The sequence below is a fragment of the Desmodus rotundus genome, chromosome 6, assembly GCF_022682495.2.
Source record: "Desmodus rotundus isolate HL8 chromosome 6, HLdesRot8A.1, whole genome shotgun sequence".
NCBI classification, from domain to species: Eukaryota; Metazoa; Chordata; class Mammalia; order Chiroptera; family Phyllostomidae; genus Desmodus; species Desmodus rotundus.
The window spans coordinates 48,087,365-48,106,110 of NC_071392.1; the positions used below are offsets into that span (position 1 = coordinate 48,087,365).

The 18,746-nt window shown below is 33.9% G+C and overlaps 1 protein-coding gene across 1 annotated transcript in view; it reads right to left on the reverse strand.

Moving 5' to 3' along the window:
• Nucleotides 1-18,746, reverse strand: part of NAMPT (nicotinamide phosphoribosyltransferase) — a 35,411-nt gene that overhangs the window by 14,124 nt on the left and 2,541 nt on the right. The window contains exons 2-6 of the mRNA XM_024558567.4: nucleotides 12,133-12,289; nucleotides 10,540-10,643; nucleotides 8,458-8,586; nucleotides 3,193-3,351; nucleotides 2,507-2,643 (exon numbers count right to left, since the gene is read on the reverse strand). Of these exons, the coding sequence (XP_024414335.1) occupies nucleotides 2,507-2,643; nucleotides 3,193-3,351; nucleotides 8,458-8,586; nucleotides 10,540-10,643; nucleotides 12,133-12,289 (686 nt within the window). The remainder of the gene's footprint in view (nucleotides 1-2,506; nucleotides 2,644-3,192; nucleotides 3,352-8,457; nucleotides 8,587-10,539; nucleotides 10,644-12,132; nucleotides 12,290-18,746) is intronic.

Consider the following 18,746-nt stretch of genomic DNA (forward strand, 5'->3'; position numbering starts at 1 on the left):
TACCCTAGCACAGGTTTTGCTTCTGTACTCCAGATGCACGTTGTTAGGTAGGAAGATGAGTATCTTCTTCATCTCATTATCCCAGCACCCTGTACATAATCCAAATGTTATTCCTATTCTTCTTGTACAGTGTCTGGTATATGAAGATCATAAATATTTATTCAATGAACTCTACTCATGCTAATATTCCAATTTCCAGTACATAATTAGATACCTTTCCCAAGGTTGAGGGAAAAGTTATATAATTGAATATTTCTAAACCCAGATTCATACATTCCTTAAGAAAATATTTATAACAATGGCAGTGCTATAAATTTTAGAGTTCTCTTAAAGTTATTTTAGATGTCAGCTCATTTATTCTCATTTATGCCAGCTGATGTTAAAGATGTACAATTTTAGCTCCTCCTTTTGTTTGGTTGGATGGAGGAACTGAAAAAGAGAGAGAAGTGATTTGCCCAAGGCCACCCAGTATGTCAGCTGTGAAGTTCTATTCACTATACTGTTGTTTAAAAGACTTTTCTATTTAAGGACATTTGAAATACTCTTTATATTAAGGAGTGAACACTTACAAATGTAGTAAATATTATGTGATTGTGTAAGTAAAATGGGTATTCACCATTTTAACATGAAAGCCCTAAAGATGACACTATCTTTTTATTCTCAGATTTACAGTACTGTACACATGATGTTATTACTATGAAACAAAACTATTAGTCAAGCGTCTAATACACGGATACTACATTAAGTTTAAAAAATGTATATACATCTAAGTTTGAAATAAAAATACTGTTAACACTAAAACCATTATCTGTTAATAAATTTTCCCAGTTTCACTAGTCTTAAATGTGGCATTCAATAAGGCCCTAACATGGCAATCCTCATCAATGTTAGCTGAATCTACTCTTTACTGAGTCCCAATTCAAATCAAGTTCTAGCAACTTCATCCCCCAAGCCATTGCTCACGCTTATCCGCTCCTTTCCATTCATTTTGGCCAGTTGGTTTTGAACCTTGTCACCTCTCATAACTGCTGTAATAGCTTCCTATAAAGCCTCCTACCTTCTTGTTTCTCTTTTCCAATTCAGAAGAAACCCTGCTATCAAAATAATGTTCCAAAAATATTTCTCTGACATCACTTCTTTGTTCAAACATTTCAATGCCCACTTCCATTTTAAAATGGAATTAGAATAACCTAGCATAAATTTGAGAGCCTTCACTAACCTGTCTTCCCAGTTTACCTTATGTTCTCTATAGTCTCTGTGTGTTACCCCTGATTCCCTAAACACATTCAGTCTCCTCTTTCTTTCTGGCTCTTCCAGGACAATGCCTGACACATGGTAGGCATGCAGTAAATACTCATTTAGAGAATGCATGATCCTCGTGACTGCCATTAGATTTTACCATTCCTTCAATAAGTTGATTACACATCCTACCTCCATAAAACCTTTCTTGAGTCTGTCATTAGAATACAATCCTTCCTTCTTTTCCTTCCCTTGCATCACTAGAGCACTTTAATTGTACCCCCTTAAAAGTACTTAATCAACAGAAAAGAACGTCACTACTATACTATTTTATCCTGAAGAGAGTCAAATTTCTATCTTTCTATCCCTTGCAGTGCTCAGTAGATTGACTTGAATAAATGCTTAGCTTTTGCATCATATAAAACAAGTGCTTAATAAATATAAATTACTTTTAATAAAAAGCTTAAGCTTTATTCTAAGCTCACTACTGGTTTTGGCACCCTGCAATATTCTAGTATGACTTAATAAACCTCCCTAAACAGTAAATAAATTTTGTTACAAGAATCAGAAATAAGGTTTGACATGATTGTTTGTTTAGTTTTAAAAAAATTTTTTTTCTATTACCATTTATTCCATCACACCCTCTTCCACTTCCTACCCCCATCCCGGCATATCTTTTCAAAACAAGTTAACTCTAGGGTCAGACCAGCTGCTGCTTAGATTACATTTGCCTTCTAGTTCAACTTGAGGTAATTTAATAAGATTAGACAAGGAAGCAAAAGAATCTGAACTTTCTTCACTTCACTAAAAGGGCTTACTTGCTCATCTACAATTGAGGGTACTGAGTCCAGGTGACAACTCCCAAGGCAAAGACAGGTGAGGTCATGTAGAAGAGCAGGGAAAGGGAAAAAATCGATCAGGTTTGAGTGGTTCTAGACTTAATTTAACATATAAAATATATCTGCACATGGCCATAGAGCAGTTGAAAAAGTCCTTTAAAGAAAAACCTATATGGGCAATATACAGTTGGAAAAAAGTTCTTAAACTGTTTCCATTAGGACAGTTACAAGTTCTCTACCTCCCTGATACTAATCTTTATACAAGGTGTAAGTAATAAATTTGTATTGCTTAAGTTCATGAGGAGTTACTGGAGAACCTGGCTCTGTAGTCAAGCAAAACTGTAATTGAATTACAAATAAACAAAGGAAAAAACTTAGTAATTATAGAAAAATATTTAGATGGCAAGAGAATGAAAATAGAATTTTACCTGTGTTCTGCTGCAGGAACAGAATAGCCTGGAACAGGATCTTTTGTTCCATAGTATTTTTTAATTAAAGCAATTCCTGCTACTGTATCTGTTCCTTTGAAGTTAACCAAATGAGCAGATGCTCCTATGCCAGCAGTCTGGAAAATAAACCCAAAACCAAAATCTAAAATAAATTTAAAAAAGACCCATGCCTGGGTATAGACCATATAGCTCCCAAAGAATTACTGTCTTCTGTTATTCTTAGAGAGATATTTAACTATTATCAGAGAAAATAGTTCCTATGACAAAGATCCAGTTTTTCTTAAGTATTTAAGAATTCAATTGTTACCTTCTCAAAGAGAACTGTTGAATTGTGACCCACTCCCATTTCCGATCATCCTCTTTCCCCTTACTCTGCCTAATGCTTCTCTGTAGCATTATCTGACATCTGCTATTATCTGTCTGTCAGTCCATTTACCCACTCATCTAATATATAAAGGATAGAAACATTTGTTGAAGGCTATATTCCATAAACTTAAAACAAAGGCTAACACACAGTAGGTACTATATCTGTTCACTAAATCTCTGGAATTTCAAAATGTGGCCTATGTAGACCAACATCAATCCCGTAACTTCCCAGAAAGTTTATAATGGTAACCTACTGACAATCCACATTTTATTCAATGAGGTTTACTTCAGTTTCTTACCTCTTGGGAAGAGACTCCTCTGTAGCCAAAATCATGCAACTTGTATTCCAGACCATCTAAGTTACCAGATGTTTCTAACAAATATTTGGCCAATATTTTCTTCTGCTCTCTAGAATTTGTGGCCACAGTGATTGGATACCAGGACTGAACAAGAATGGTCTGTAGTAATAAAATTAACCACAAATATTAATACATAAAATACTGGGTTCTTTCTGAGGAAAATCCTAGCTTTCTCTGGAGGTATGTTCTGAACTTCCACACTACCGGAAATACCATTTAGACATTTCAACTGTATAACAGGATGCCATCGCATGCATTCCAGATACAGTGCATAGCCTGGCTCTCAAATCAGCAACATGAAGGAAAAGCACACCAGGCCTTCAACAGTTGAGCATGTCACATTTCTATCCAAATCTCCAAAGAAGCAAATAATAGTTAGGAAGACTATCTGTGATGAAGGACTAACTTCTGAAAGTATTTTCAGTCTGTCATGGACTAATAGTTTTTTAAAATACATACACACTTGGATGGTGAGGCAACTATCATAAAAGTTTCTAAATGCTTATTCTTGATTTCTGTGTTTAATATAAAGCTGCATCAAATAGTTCATGGACCAGCACTGGTCCATGGACTATACCTTAAACAGTACAGTACGGGTCTAAAGTTATCCATTTACTCCTCTAGATAGATGTGGATCTAATTTTTCCTTGGATCTAATATGACTATTGGTAGGTTATATACTTGAATGCTTTTGCTTAGCACTAGGGAATTCCATTCACTGAGTTATTATGCTTTATGTCCATAGGTTTTGTTTAAATCAAAAGTCACTATAAGAAGGCTGCATGAAACATTTCTGCATATGTTGTAAAACTGCAAGGCCACTGTCTATATTATACTTAGTACCTATTATGTAAGTTCCCAAATGAGGACATGAAAGAATTGCTAGGTTCGTACTTTCCGCTAAGAACTGCACCTTGGTTTTCTATTTTTCCTTTGCTTTCAGGAGACCCAAAGTAAGTCTGATGCTTAATCATGGCAAATATATTAATTATTATGGTTTGGGAATTCATACCTTCTCCATAATAGGACCATTAATTTTCTATCTTTATTTTATAAACCAGACAGTCTATTGTTAGAAGTGGTCTCAAATTTATTACAGAAAGACCTAAGATAACAACGTTTGAGCGCAATCAAAAATCTATTTAATGTACGAATTAAGCTTTACAAAACTAGCTTTTACTGAATACCAGTTAAGTGATCGATGAATAAAATAAGTAAAAACAAAAGATTATTTAACCTTGGATTTTCCAATTCGGTCACCTAAAAAGAAAAAACAAACAAACTGTAGCATTAGACTCCTATGATGACTGATTAAATATGGCCCCAAATCTTTGCAGCTCTTCTCAGCAAGAGATGGAATCTGTTTCTTCATCCCTTGATTCTGGGCTATACTTATGATTTGCTTTTTAACCAAAAGAATGTTGCAGAAGTCATACTGTATGACTTTCAAAGCTACTGTTTCAAGAGGTTTTGCTGGTTTCGGTCTCCTGGATCCTTGCGACTACAATGTTGTGAAGAAGCTAAGTTACTGAGAGAGGCCCGGCAGTTCCTGCTGTCTCAGAGAGGTCCCAGACAAGGAGGGAGGACATTTTAGACTGTCCTGTCCTAGCTGGACCCTCAGCTGCATGCAGACACGAAAGTCCAAGCAAGGGCAGCAGAGAAGCATCTAGTCAACACAGAATCATGAGAAATAATAGCTATTTTATTTTAGGATCATTTGTTAAATAACAACAGAAAAATAAAGCAACTATAACTTAAACTCTATAACCAATTACCTTCAATCTCTAACCACTCTGTTTCTGAAATTACTCTTCTGATTCCACTGCCACTGTCCATGATTACCCACCCACTTCTAATCTTTGGCTTCTCTGACTCCCTCTTCATACCACTGATGAAGTCCTTTAATGACTATCATCCATAGGGGAAAAAAGCCAATTCATATAGAAATTTGAGGCTTCCTATAATCTTGCCTTGTTTACCATCTAAAGGTTGATTTCCTACTATATTTCCCACTTTAATGCTGCAGTCCCCTTTGGGCTATTTGCTAGCCTAAAAACAGTTTTTAAAAATATTCTAAGAATATTGCTCAGCTATTCCTCTTCTTTATTAAAATTTATTTATTGGATTGGCCAAAAAGTTCATTTGTTTTTTCCCATATGCTGGCTGTAGTTGTGCTTAGTTGTCTTTAACTTCATTGAAACAATTTTGTTAGACTGTATTGTGACAGCTGTCATATCAGCATTAAAAAATATCTTATTAAAATGGGTGAATTTTTATGTAGACATTTTTAATACTGAAAATGAAAGAAAATATGCAACACTGTCTGTGTATTATACTTTATTATTTCAAGAAAGGTGTAAACACAACTGAAATGCAAAAAAGATTTGTGTAGTATATGCAGAAGGTGCTGTGATCGATCAAACATGTCAAAAATGGTTTGCACAGTTTCTTGGTACTACTGAGATATTGGCCAAATAACTCTTTGCTGTGGGGCTGTCTTATGCATTGGAAAATGTTTAGCAACACCCCTGGCCACTACCCATTAGAAGCCAATAGTGGGAGTTAGCTGATGTATTCAAAATATCCACATAAATAAAGTTATTGGTGAAAATGAAAAATATGTCTTTTATTTTATGGAAAAAAATGTAACAGATTAATATGTTTTCCAATTCAGATTCCTTAGAATTACCTATTTTTCTGCTACCAATTTATCATTCTTACTTATGTTAGTGGTTAGTTAAGAATGAATTCTTCCTCCCCCAAAGGCCCTTAAATAAGACATATCTTGCCCTAATTTCTGTGTCCAGCACTTTTTTATATATAGCTAGTACTCAATCAATGTTCACTTGTTGAATTTAATTCAATGAACTCACACTTTAATTTAACTTAAGCCTGATATTATCTAGGAGTATGAGAAAGATAAAACATAACGTGAATAGCTCTAGTTGAGTTATAAAGGTAGAAGATTGACCTTACCCCTCGAAAAATGCCAGGGAAGGAAGGAAATAACTATCAGACACAGTGATCCTTCACATCACCATTTCCTTTCCATAGTCCAACAAAATCAGCTTAAATTATACTCTTAATAAAATCAGTCCCCTTTAAAAAAGATCACTGTAGGTGTAAGCAAGGGAAAAAAAAAGGCAAGTTAGTTTGGGTTAATTCAAGGTCTAATAAAAGTAGGCCTTGTTGGAAACTTTTCCAAAATAGCAATTTGCCCACACAAATCAAGATTAAATTTTTAGCTGAAAACTAAGACTAAAGTAAATAAACCTGCAAAATTCATTTAAGATGTGTTTATTATAATGTTACTGTGCAGGATGAAGAATGTTAAAGAATAAAAAATGGTGTGGTATAGCAGAAAGGGGACTGGACCTACTCTGTTAACTACAGTCCATTCACTCAGGGCTCAATTTCCCCATCTGTAAAATGAGGGCACTTGATTAATGTAATGGTTTTTAAAATCATCTTTTCTTTTTAACAGCACAAGGTTTTGTTTTTTAGTTGGAAGTTTAGCCTAATATGCTCCATCCTTGGCCCCTTGTAAGTCTGAGAACCTGCTAAAGAACCCTTAGGTTCACTTAAAAATGTTTTGAGATTTGATGTGCAGACTAATATTTCTTCTAGCACTAATAATGAAATTGATAAAGCAACTCAATAATATGAGTGGGTTTTAAAGGTCACTATATGGTGAATAACAGTGTATGGTTAATAACAAAGAATGGTAGTAATAACTTTGAACATAAAATGGGAGAAAGAATTGGAAGGAGCACTATTTAGTATTATTATTTAAAATATTTTAAATCAAGAATTGCCTAAAGAAAATCTTCAAGTTTATAAACAATAAGTTTATTGAATTTGGTAACAGATTTCCTATTATAAGGTGGTAAACTTGGGTTGAGGATGAGAAAGAGTAGGATGAATCGCCTTTAACCCCACATAAAAATGCACGAAGTGTCTTTTAGAGACCTGGTATTGAACGTAAACACTGTTTTATAAAACATGGATCAATCAGAAACGACAATAAGGGAATGTTTTTATAATACTATCCCCTTACAATCAAATATTTGCCAGCACAAATACTGTAACAATTATGTAAAAATAATAAGAAACTTTTTCTTTTACTTTGAGTTCATCATTAATTCAAAGTTTTAAGACAGCAGTGACGTGAACTATTCAAAAACCTGTATTTTAGTTAATTGTAAATTTTTTCTGAGCCCATTAGCCTATTGTTAGTTGACGGCCCATTAAGAATCTGATATGAAAGTTTTAAATTTCTTGTCACCTTAGCAAAAACTGAATTTCAAACATGTTTTTGGACCTCTTACTTTTTCTCAATCTTTTCCAGTTTTATAAATAAACCTCAAATGTATTGTTTTACAATATAACAACAAATTAGTGTAAACAATAAACTAGTAAGAGTCAGTTCTATGCACAAAGTAAATACCTCTCAAAGAGAAATGTGGTATTTCTACAGTCACCTTCCAGAATATTTTCTTTTACAGTGAAAATATAAGTTAAGCTGGTATCGCTTCTCAGCCATTTGGCTAAGATCAAGTGTGAATTAAGCTGTTGAGGAACTAAGTAGATATTTAATATCAAAACTATAAGCCTGAGAAAAATGATTGCCTAGGTATAGATGCAAGGAAAAACAAACAAAAAGTGTTATAATATAAACTCATATAATATAACCTCCTTTTACCGTTAGAAATTAAACAAATTAACCAGTCAATCTTAAATGTATTTAGGTGAGAAATATCAGGAAGCAGAGCCTGGGTCCTAACTGATTAGCAATTATTAAAAATTTGAACAGAATTCCTTTAATCTAAACTGGAACAGAATATCCAAAAAATGTCTCAGGTTACTAAAAATGTACCTGTGCTGTTTTTCTAATTTTTCTCCATGATAATATACATTTAAGAGTGCAACAAATAAGATGGAAGCCAACTGAGTTTTAACAGTAATAATTCTTAATACTTTGATTTAGATAAAATCTCAAAACATTGGATTTCACTGGAAGTAACCTTAAGATTTTTTCGTCCAACTGTCATTTTATAGATGAGGAAATTGAGGATTGGAAAGGTTTATTAAATTGTGGAAGATAATATCGCTTTATTAGTAGCATTTTTAAGACTAGAATCCCAGTTGAATGGTTTTCACAACTTCAATTAATGTTAAATAAAAAATAAAAACAAAACAATTCACCTCAATCCAATTTGTAAGCCAATAACACTCTGGATCTGTGTTTTCCACTGTGAAGAGAACATTTCCCCTGGGAATGACAGAACCCTCAGGAACAGCTTTTACTTCTATTGGAAGATGCCCATCATATTTCTGGTAAAAGACAATAATGAATTTACTTCATTCAACAGATGATGTTCAGTTACCTGTTTTTATAAGACTCTTTATATTTTACAGAAGCTAAACTTATTGTGATAGAAATGACAATTGTGCATGTTATTATAATGTTAGTAGTACAGTCCGAATATCCTCATCCTCTTGAAATAAAATGAGCTAAAACAGCTTAGGCAGTGACATCAACTTTTAAATTTCATGTTGTCAAAATGCTTTTGCTATGAACATTTATCATTAGAAGATACAAATAATTTCAAACATTATAAAAGGTTGTTCTTCCCTAACTCTTTCAAAAGAAAGGAGAAGAGTTTATTTCAACATATTCCAAAAACAGTATGTTTCTTCTTAGGCCATTTTCATAAAAGAAAGGCTAAAGATGGAAAGATAAAACAAAGAAACAAACAAGAGTGAGTGAGTAAGAGAGAGAGAGAGGTAGGGAGGGAGGGAGAGAGGGAGAAAGGGAAAGAGAGAGAAGATATCCCTGCCAGTAGAAGAATCTTAAATAGGTTTTCTTTTTACTCTTGGTGTAGACTTGAAACTATTTTGACAGTATACTTCCTAGAGCTCTGGCAACCAACATCAAAAATACAATTAATTCTCTCCAAAATTAGGCCGAGAATACATTTGCTACATGGTATGTTACTAGATATTTAATTATGCTCCCTACTTTTAAAGCTAAAGTTGTGGCTAACTTTTGGCTAGGAAGGCAAGTTGTTTCAGAATTCTTAATAGTTAATTTATGTGATTTGGGACAAGGCAACTAGATACCAAAATCTGTTTAATAATAAGCACTGGTCTTATGAGATAGCAGAAAGAATACTGCCTTAGAAGTCCTGGCTTCAACTCAAAAGTAGGTAGAAGACCTTTGGCAAGTCATTGAACATTTCTAGGTCTCAGACTCTACTTGTAAAATGGGGTTAGACAAGATTATCTATAGAGACCTGTGAATCACAAAGATTCTCTGAACATAAAATCAAAAGATCACCTGGCCACTGGAAATTATATCAATAAGCATAGCAGCTAACTTATCTACTACTATTATCCTCACAAAAATCCAAATGGACTAAGTGCAGGAGTTACCCAACAGATTTTACTTCAGTTATGGGGAAACTACAGTTTCAGAATGCTTACCAGACTTCTTCAAAGACCCACAAGTACAAAAAGGTAAAACTCATTATTCCCAGATAGGCATAAAAGTTAAAGAATTTTTAATTACTTTATGTTTATTAGTCTATAATCAAAAAGATATTTGTTTTTAAAGTGTAAATTAATTAACAAATAGTTAAGATGACAAGATGCCAATAGATCTCACTCCCAATCTATTTTTGTAATAAAGAAAACCACCAGAGGACACTCAACTCTTGTAACTTAATTCCGATGTGTTTGGATACCCAGTATTTAAGCAATGGTTCCAAACACGCTAGATGTGAACATTACAGTACAACAAAGAATAAAAATCAACCTCATGGATCTGTACCAAATCATTCTAACTATTCAGTAAGGGAAATCTCCTAGAATTACTGTGTATTGATAGACTCATATCATCTATTTTCTTAGATAACCCTATAGTTAAGAAAACACTTAAATTCTGAAATTGCCAATAACCATGCCCTTTCTTAATTATAGTGTATTTTCAAAGAAAGGGTTAAATCACCTCTCTTAAAAAAATGCTAGTTAATTAAATTATAATTCATTTATGTTATAACAAATTTGACCTGCTAATTAGATTCTAGACACTAATAATTTGCCACCAGAAAAAATAGTTAAAAGTTACCCCTTTCACAAGAATGTCTAAAAGAGCCATCATACTTAGGATCATAGATGGAAGAGTTGCAATTATAGTCTTAACCTTCTATTCAAATTCCTTTGCAAGAAATTTTGAAGTTAAAGCAAAACCAAAATAGTAGACCAAAACAAGAAACTAGTTTTTACCTCAAGAATGTAGTTCCATCCCTTTTCATTGAAGACATCATCTTGAAAATGCTCTTTGTACACCTCTTTGGCTTCCTGGATCTTCTCTTTGGTCACTACTTTACCTAAAAGCATAAACATCTTCTGTTTACATTTTGAAAGGCATTCTGTGAACTGCTGAGTCGTCACAGGATTAATATCTCTAGATATCTCACCCATTCTATGGATAAAAAACAAGATCTGAGAGGTTAAATAACTCACCCACAGTCAACAGCAAAGCCAGAAAATGATTTTGGACTTTTAATAACTCAGTCTAAGGATGTTAATTTCTTATTTGAACAGTAAATGTTCACAAGAAATTATAACATGAATAATATTTTTTAAAAGTCACAATAAATTAATTTCTAAGAAGGTATCTTTTCTATCTCTACTAATTTCTATACCCTTCAAATATGAGAGAGAAAGCCTTTGATACAGATGATTTTCCATGTGAAATTTCTCACTTTATTCATAAAAGATATCTTCAGGACTGATAATCCAACAATTTTCACAATTATTACATTTTTGCCCCTCAAATATAATTTTAGTTAATTTTCTTTACCTGTAAAATGAGGATAAAATAAGAGAGTACCTACTTATGAGTGGTTGTGAGGACTAAATGAGTTACAACATATGAACCATTTAGAATAATTGCCTATAACAGGCAATCAATATGCTTTAGCTATAATTAATAATATGAGGTTTTTGAGTTGCAGAACTCAAGTGTGACATCAGTCTTTGGTAATTTTCTCAATATAAGATCATTGGTAAACTCATTTAAAATACCTTGGGCTGTCTTGCTCACAAAGTTCTTTTGATATGAAGTAGGTTTCTAGTAGTGTAACAAACACATCTGAACTGTCTAATCTTAAAGTCACCAAGATTATGGAAAAAGGTTATTACATAAAATTCAACGTAATCTGCATTTAATTCTAAGATTATTTTTATATGGAAAGGTTGGAGATGAAATTTTCCAAAATATATAAAACCCTTGGGAACTGTTTCGTCTCCTACAAATAACACTATGAAAGAGACTAGAAATGGACTTTCAATTTTTGTAAAAAGGCAAAGAAATTATTTTGGGGATTTTTCTGCTTTAATATGCATTTGAGGCTAAATTTATAGTTAGAAGTAGTTTTGAAAAATAGGCCTTTAAGGTAAAACTGACTAGCATAAAAATATTTCAATTACAATTGCTACCATAATTCAAAATGAGTTCCCGCATCAATAACAAATCCTTTATTTTGAATCAATGACTAAAGTCTACTAACAAACCAGATTAGCCCTGGAAAATTAGTGACTTTTCTAAACTTATTCCCAAACTTAGTTTCAGAAAATTTTTCTCATATTGAGAACACTAAGCACCCATACAAAATTATAAGATTCAATGTATTCAAAATAAAATTAAAAAAATAAAACTCCAGAAGAACTCCTATAGAGTAGTTAAATTAATTAAATACATATCAAAATTAGACTATTCAAAAAGTTACTTCAGATAATAGAATAAAACAACATAAGAGAAAATTATGAAGAGTTATATAAAAAATGTTTTAAATGTACTAGGACAAATAATACCTTTTAAGTACTTATTAAGAATGTACTGCAACCCATAAAATACTGTTTCCTCGTATTTAACCTTCCTTATTTTGGAGTTTTCTGTCTTCTTTTCACGACATTCAAAGTAGGAATAAACTTTGCTTGTGTTGGGTGGGTACTGTTTATAATGAGTAACCTATATGAAAGAGAAATACTTAAATTAAAAAACACAAGAACAGACCATAAATTACAATAGCAAGGGCTTGAAATTATTTAAAACCAGAGAAACTATACTTATTTGCAATTGATCAACTTCTTTTCCTGGCTATAAAAAATAAGAAACATACTTATTAAGATACATTTAATAGTTTAGTGTCTTAAATTCAAAACCATAGGATACCATTAAATTTTATACAGAAGCAGACTGAACTTAAAGAAGTACAAAGCCTCTAAGCTGCACATCTGGAACAAAAGTATAATTACAGGTATCTTATTTGATCTTGGGGAACAGTCTTCATTCAAGGGAAGAGAGATGCAGCTGCTGGGGGTGGGGAGGGTGGGGACACAGCTGAACTAAAAGCAGGATTTGGTACTGTTACTACCTCAATGTAGTTAAGTTTGAGAAGTCAATAGTCAGTGACTTTCCAGGACTCTACTTGTTTATCTGTATAATAGGTAGTGAAAATTATCTCTTTTCGTCTTCATAGCAACACTGAAAACCTAAATAAAAGCAAAAGAAGAAACAGCAGCAAAAAAAAATGTCTTTGTAATCTTATCTTTTGCTGAAATTACTTCGGAGTCTGGAAATAAATGTCTATACAATGCAATGTCAAGTCCTTACAGGTTTAAAAATATGAAGAGCTATACATCATCACAAATTTTTTTTCCATGGATTTGGTTAAGAGTCACTGTTGAAAATTTACCTGTTTTTGTTTTAAGAAAAATAAAGTGAGTGATTATAATTTTATCATATTTTAATGTGGTTAAAACATTTTACCAATAAAAAATAACTGGAAGAATAATGTGTATTTATTTGTTCAGTTGAAAGAATAGGCATAATGCCTTAATTGCCTTAATTGGGTGGTGAATCAGGGTAATGGTGGAATAAGTCTTGGCAGACCAAGTTTCCTGGACAACAACTGTGAACATTAGCCATTTTTCCTGTTTAACTCTGATTGCAAGTTTAGGAAAAACAACATTTTCCTTCTTTGGATGCACAACTTAATTTTAACGTAAAGACTCTTTGCAGCTTAGCACAAAAAGTAAAACTTAATTTTAATCTAAAGAACCTTTACAGCTTGGCACAAAAATTCTAAAACAGGTATTTGGTATAGAGAGCAAAAAAAAAAAAAATCACAAATATTTAAAATGTTTCCTCTCTGATAGAAGCAATGTACAACTCTATAAAAACAGCACCCTCAAGTTGCTTATTAGGCAATCTTGGAGGTGAATATATTAATATGTGGTCTGATTGCCTGAGTCAGGCAATAGAGTTAGAACTTTCTGTTTTGCTCAGGTCCAACAGACAGATACCTATGTACTACAAGGCACAGGGAGGCCTCATCAAAACCTAGAAGTATCTGCCAGTTTCTTTCAGGTTAGAACCCAGGGACTGATACCACTGTAAATCTAGAGCAATTAAATCTATTAGGCAATTCACTAAAATGTAAAAACACACACACATACGTATATATATCATATATGATACCCTAGTAACAAATGATTACTATTTCAACTACCTGAGAAACTGATTGAAAAAGATACCAGTACCTAAAAACATACCCAAGATGTATGCAAAAATGAAAATGTCCAGTTTACAATCTAAATAACTCCAACTACTCTAATGGGAATAAGCAGTGAGATAAAAGATAAAAGCCAATTATGATGAAGTAAAATTTGAGTAAGAGTCTGGATCACATCACACAAGTTTGTAAAAGATTCACTCTTGTTACTGTCAATAGTTAGTTTGACCTTTATTGTTCAGACACTTAATGGTGCATCTTTATAAATTACTTTTTCTATACCAGATCAAATGCAAATGTATTATTTTCATCTTCTGAGTAGACCAAGCAGTCAAAATCTAAATGGAAATGTCCCTAAACCATGAAACTCCATCCTGGTATAACAATATAGTAAAAATTTTCGATCTTACAAATACAGTTCCAGTTCTGGACAACAATTAAAAATTTTAATGCTTCACTTTAGCTGTGTTCTTTAATTATGGTACTTAAAACCTGTACATAAATATTCAGAATGCTTTCTCTGGAAAAAATTGTCTAGGCTGCTAAATTAGAAATGAAGTATGACTTCTAAAATCTTCTTTGGAAAAATTAGAGAGAATAGTTTTAGAATTTAGCTAAAGAATCTAAGTCGCAGGTGGCAAACACAAGGCCCATGGGCTGAATCCGGCCCTCCACCTTGTTTTTTTTCTGGCCTGGCACCTAGTTTATACCCAGTGGCAGCACCAAGCTCCTTGCCCCTAGTTAAGGAATAGTTACATTTATACAGTCCTAAAGTTACATTCTGCCCTTTGAAGGCAACCACAAGGCTGATGTGGCCCCCGGTGAAAATGAGTTTGACACCCCTGCTCTAAGTCATCTAGCTAAACTTTCGGACAATTAACCATGAAACATAATTTACTACTAACCACCTACCAACACCCAATAGTTTTATAAAAGAGTAAGAGTATGTTCACATCTATTTATACTGGCATCTAACATTTTTTATGGGAAAACATTTTATATAGAGCATCTTAGTAAATATTATTCTAAAAATACAGCCAGTAGATGATTTATAGTAATTCTAGGTTTGCTAGGTTTTTTTGTCTTCTTCATTTCACTGTCTGCTAAACTGGTCACTCTGAACCCCGCAGAATCTTCATCAAAAACTGAGATGACATAACAGAAATTGAAATCAATAGATTCTTATTTTATAAATCGTTCATTCATCCACAAATATACAGGATGGGGTTTACAGTTGTCTGTTCACATGGAAAATAACACAATAATTAACATGTAACACAAGAATAAACTTTCACGTACTCACAACTGTAAACCTAGTTTTGCCCCACCCTTTATATGCTGTACTTACTATGTATCAGGAACTGTTTTAGATGCTAATGACAGGGAAATGCATAGACTAAAGTGGTTTCTATTCCCATAGCCTAATGAAGACTGGAAAGTCAAAAAACAATAAATAAATGAACAAAATAATTTCATAGCTACATGGATACTATGAAAAATTAAAAGAAAATGATAGGCTAGAGGGACCTGGGAGACTACTTTAAATAGGACAGAAAGGCTTCTGAGATGGTGACATGTGAGCAAGACTTAAATGACAAGGAGGAAAGAAATAACTTGACCCAAAGGACAGAAAAGAATGAAGGTCAGAGTGGTTGGTGCTTAGAGAATGGGGAGGAGGAGGTACAGAGTACAAGTCAGAGAGCTACAGAGACAACATCAGGTAAGGCTTGCAGGCTACAATAAGTAGGTTGAATCTGTATCAAGTGCAATGGGGAAGCCATTAGTATGTTTTAAGATGGAGTGTGTCACAAATTACATGGATTAGCCTTGTAGTGAGGTGGAGAATGGATCACAGTGTGACCAAGTGGAAGCAGCAGCGTCAGATAAGAGGTTACTGCCAAAGACTAGATGAGGTGAGAGAACTGGCTCAATATCTTGGAGATAAGGGAGAATTAGGCTGATAGATCAGATAGGGAAGATAAGGCAGGTGGTGGGCGGGAGGAAGAATTAAGGATGTCTCCTAGATTTTTGGCTTGAGCAACTGGGTAAATAATGGTGTCACTGAGATGGAGAAGGCTCTGGAAGGAATGGGTAGGAAATTGAGAGATCGGTTTTAAATGTTAAGGAATACTAACAAATTTTCATAAAATTCAAAATTAAAGTGAACTACAAAAAGGGAGCTCAAATCATATTTTTTAAGCACTGTTTTGACCTGTATAACCAGAGAAAATGGCTCTACAATAAATTTAAAATTATTTACAGATGAAAAAAAAATAACAGATTTCTCAGAATATCCTCAGCAAACCTTTTTCCTAAAAATGTTTCCTAAACTGGTACAGCCTTCCTGCAGCTAATAGAGTGCTGCCAGTACATAAATATACATGTGATAAAAGAACACAGGCACACAGGAAAATGTAGTTCTCAGAATTAAACTTAATTGCAGTCATGTGATTGATTTACTTTATGAAAAGATAAGCTTCTAAAAATTGTAATCCAAAGCACGACATTTAAAGTATGAAAAATATTTAAGTTGCATAAAACATTTCTGTGAGAGCAAAGTCTAACTTCCTCCTGATCTTCTCTAGATTTCCTACAAGGTTGATTTATCTTTCCTGCCACAATGAGGCAACTACTAACCTCCTTTCCCAGTTACGATTTTTAACCTCTAATAAATAATCACAGTCAACATTCTAACAATACCATGTGCATAAAAGAGCACGTGGGGTACATACCCAAGGTCACAGGGTAAGTTATATCTAAGGGCACTCAGAAGAGGATCCATTCAGCCTTACTCTGGCTAAGAATTTCTACCTCTTCAAAGCTAATGTGCAAGAAATAGCAAAAAACACAACTGAATTCTTTATTCTTTTCAATATAACATGGTTTCTGAGCCCTAGAAATCTATTTCCTCAGAAAATAATCCATTGCTATTTGGCTTCTGAAGCAAGAACTTAAAAAATACGGCTTATGGATATTTTTTGGATTACATTATTTTGGGGAAGGAGAGAAATTGTAACCAGCTATAACCATTATACTACCGCTTTCCTTAAACCTCCTGACAGAGAGTTCCTGGCAACTTGTACCCTCCTCCCCACTTTAAAGAGAGATTTGATCAACCAACAAAGAGGACACCAATTTCTGATATTTTTGTTTTGCAAGATATTATACAATTATTAATGACCTAAATTAATTTTCCTATGAAGTACATTCATGATTTATATATAGGATTTATTTCTGTTGCCTCAATTTTTCCTGTAATAAAAACTTACTGGAAAAAGTGCATCATAAGCCCTGGCTGGTGACTCAGTTGGTTGGAGCATCGTCCCGTGCACCAAAAAGTTGTGGGTTTGATCCCCAGGCAGGGCACATACTAGGTTGCAGATTCAATGCCTAGCTGGAGCACATACAGGAGGCAACCAACAGATCAATGTTTCTCTCTCTCTCCTCCTCCTTCCTTCCTTTCTCTCAAAATCAAAAAATACATCCTCGGGTAAGGATTAAAAAAACTGCATCATAAGAATACCCAGGAACTCTCTGACATACAAAGTAGAGCAGTACCCTGCTTCTCACAAGGTTCAGGCTGCCATGAGAGCCACTGTGATAATACTTCAGTGTCCATTCAGAAGCAGTGAAAGGGAAGCAACATGACAAATAGGAACAGCTAAGAGAAAGTACTGGATGCTGCAGTCCAGACAGGACTAACTTGGCTCTAAGATGTCTCTCATTAACCCTAAATCTTTTCCTCCAAAAAGCCAAACTTTTAAGATTTGTTATTATGCCATTAACAAGGAGGCAAAATCCTTTCTTTTTCTTAAAGCTGCCTTCGGTGTCTAATCACCATACATAAATTATACGGACTTTCGTAAGTTCTCCAATATTTATTAAATGAATGATGAAAATGTGCTGAGGGTTAGATAACCTGTTTACAAATGACCTTTGAGAAGCAACCCATACTGGACAGCAGAGTTCACAACTAATGTGTGATGTGGTTCAAACTGTGAGTTGCTCAGGGATTACTTTTATATACTATATATTTTTTCAACACCAGTTCAATTGGCGACATCTTCCATTTTAATCGGCTAATAAGTAGAATGTTCAGAAATGTTAAAATTATTATCTGCAGTAGTTTGTTACGAACATTTATCTACATAAAAGAAGCAAGGTAAAGGAAGAATGGAAGAGAAATTAATCTTTTAATGATCCACAGTTACTAGAAAGCTGATCTAAGACTATCCCAGAGAAAAGTGGGGGCGGGAGGGGGGAAGATGTGTCTCCCATATGAAATGCTTTTTAAGCACTGCAATGGCTAAGGCCAGCCCAAATGTATCTTTTGCTACCTGGCTTAGCACAATATAAATACAATCCAGTAGATAATTTTGTTCTAGGCCATTTTTAAAAGAAGATTGTATTTATTTTTAGAGAGAGGGGAAAGGAGGGAGAAAGAGAGTGAGAGAAACATCAATGTGTGGTTGCCTCTTGCGTGCCCCCATCCCTGGTGGGGGACCTGGCCCTGCCTGGGAATCAAACCAGCAACCCTTTGGTTAGCATGTCTGAGCTCAATCCACTGAGCTATGCCAGCCAGGGCCTAAGCCATTTTGAAATGATTGAAGATGATTAAAACTTAAGATTTAAGTGTCTTTTTTATTTGTAACAAGAACCTAGGATGAAAACAAAACAACCATATTTATCTGTTGTCCTAGTTCTTTATTATGTACAATAAAGTATGAGATTACAGAAATGAAATATGTTTTAAATGTTCCGCTTTTGGTCCAAACTGTCCTGAACTCTTTGAAGAGGACACAAGTAAAAACAAAACATCCAAACGTTGTCTAGTGCATGGACATTACCTCATCTATCTGCAAAATACATTTTTATAGTCCTTAGACAACCAATGACCCTTTTTTCAGTTTT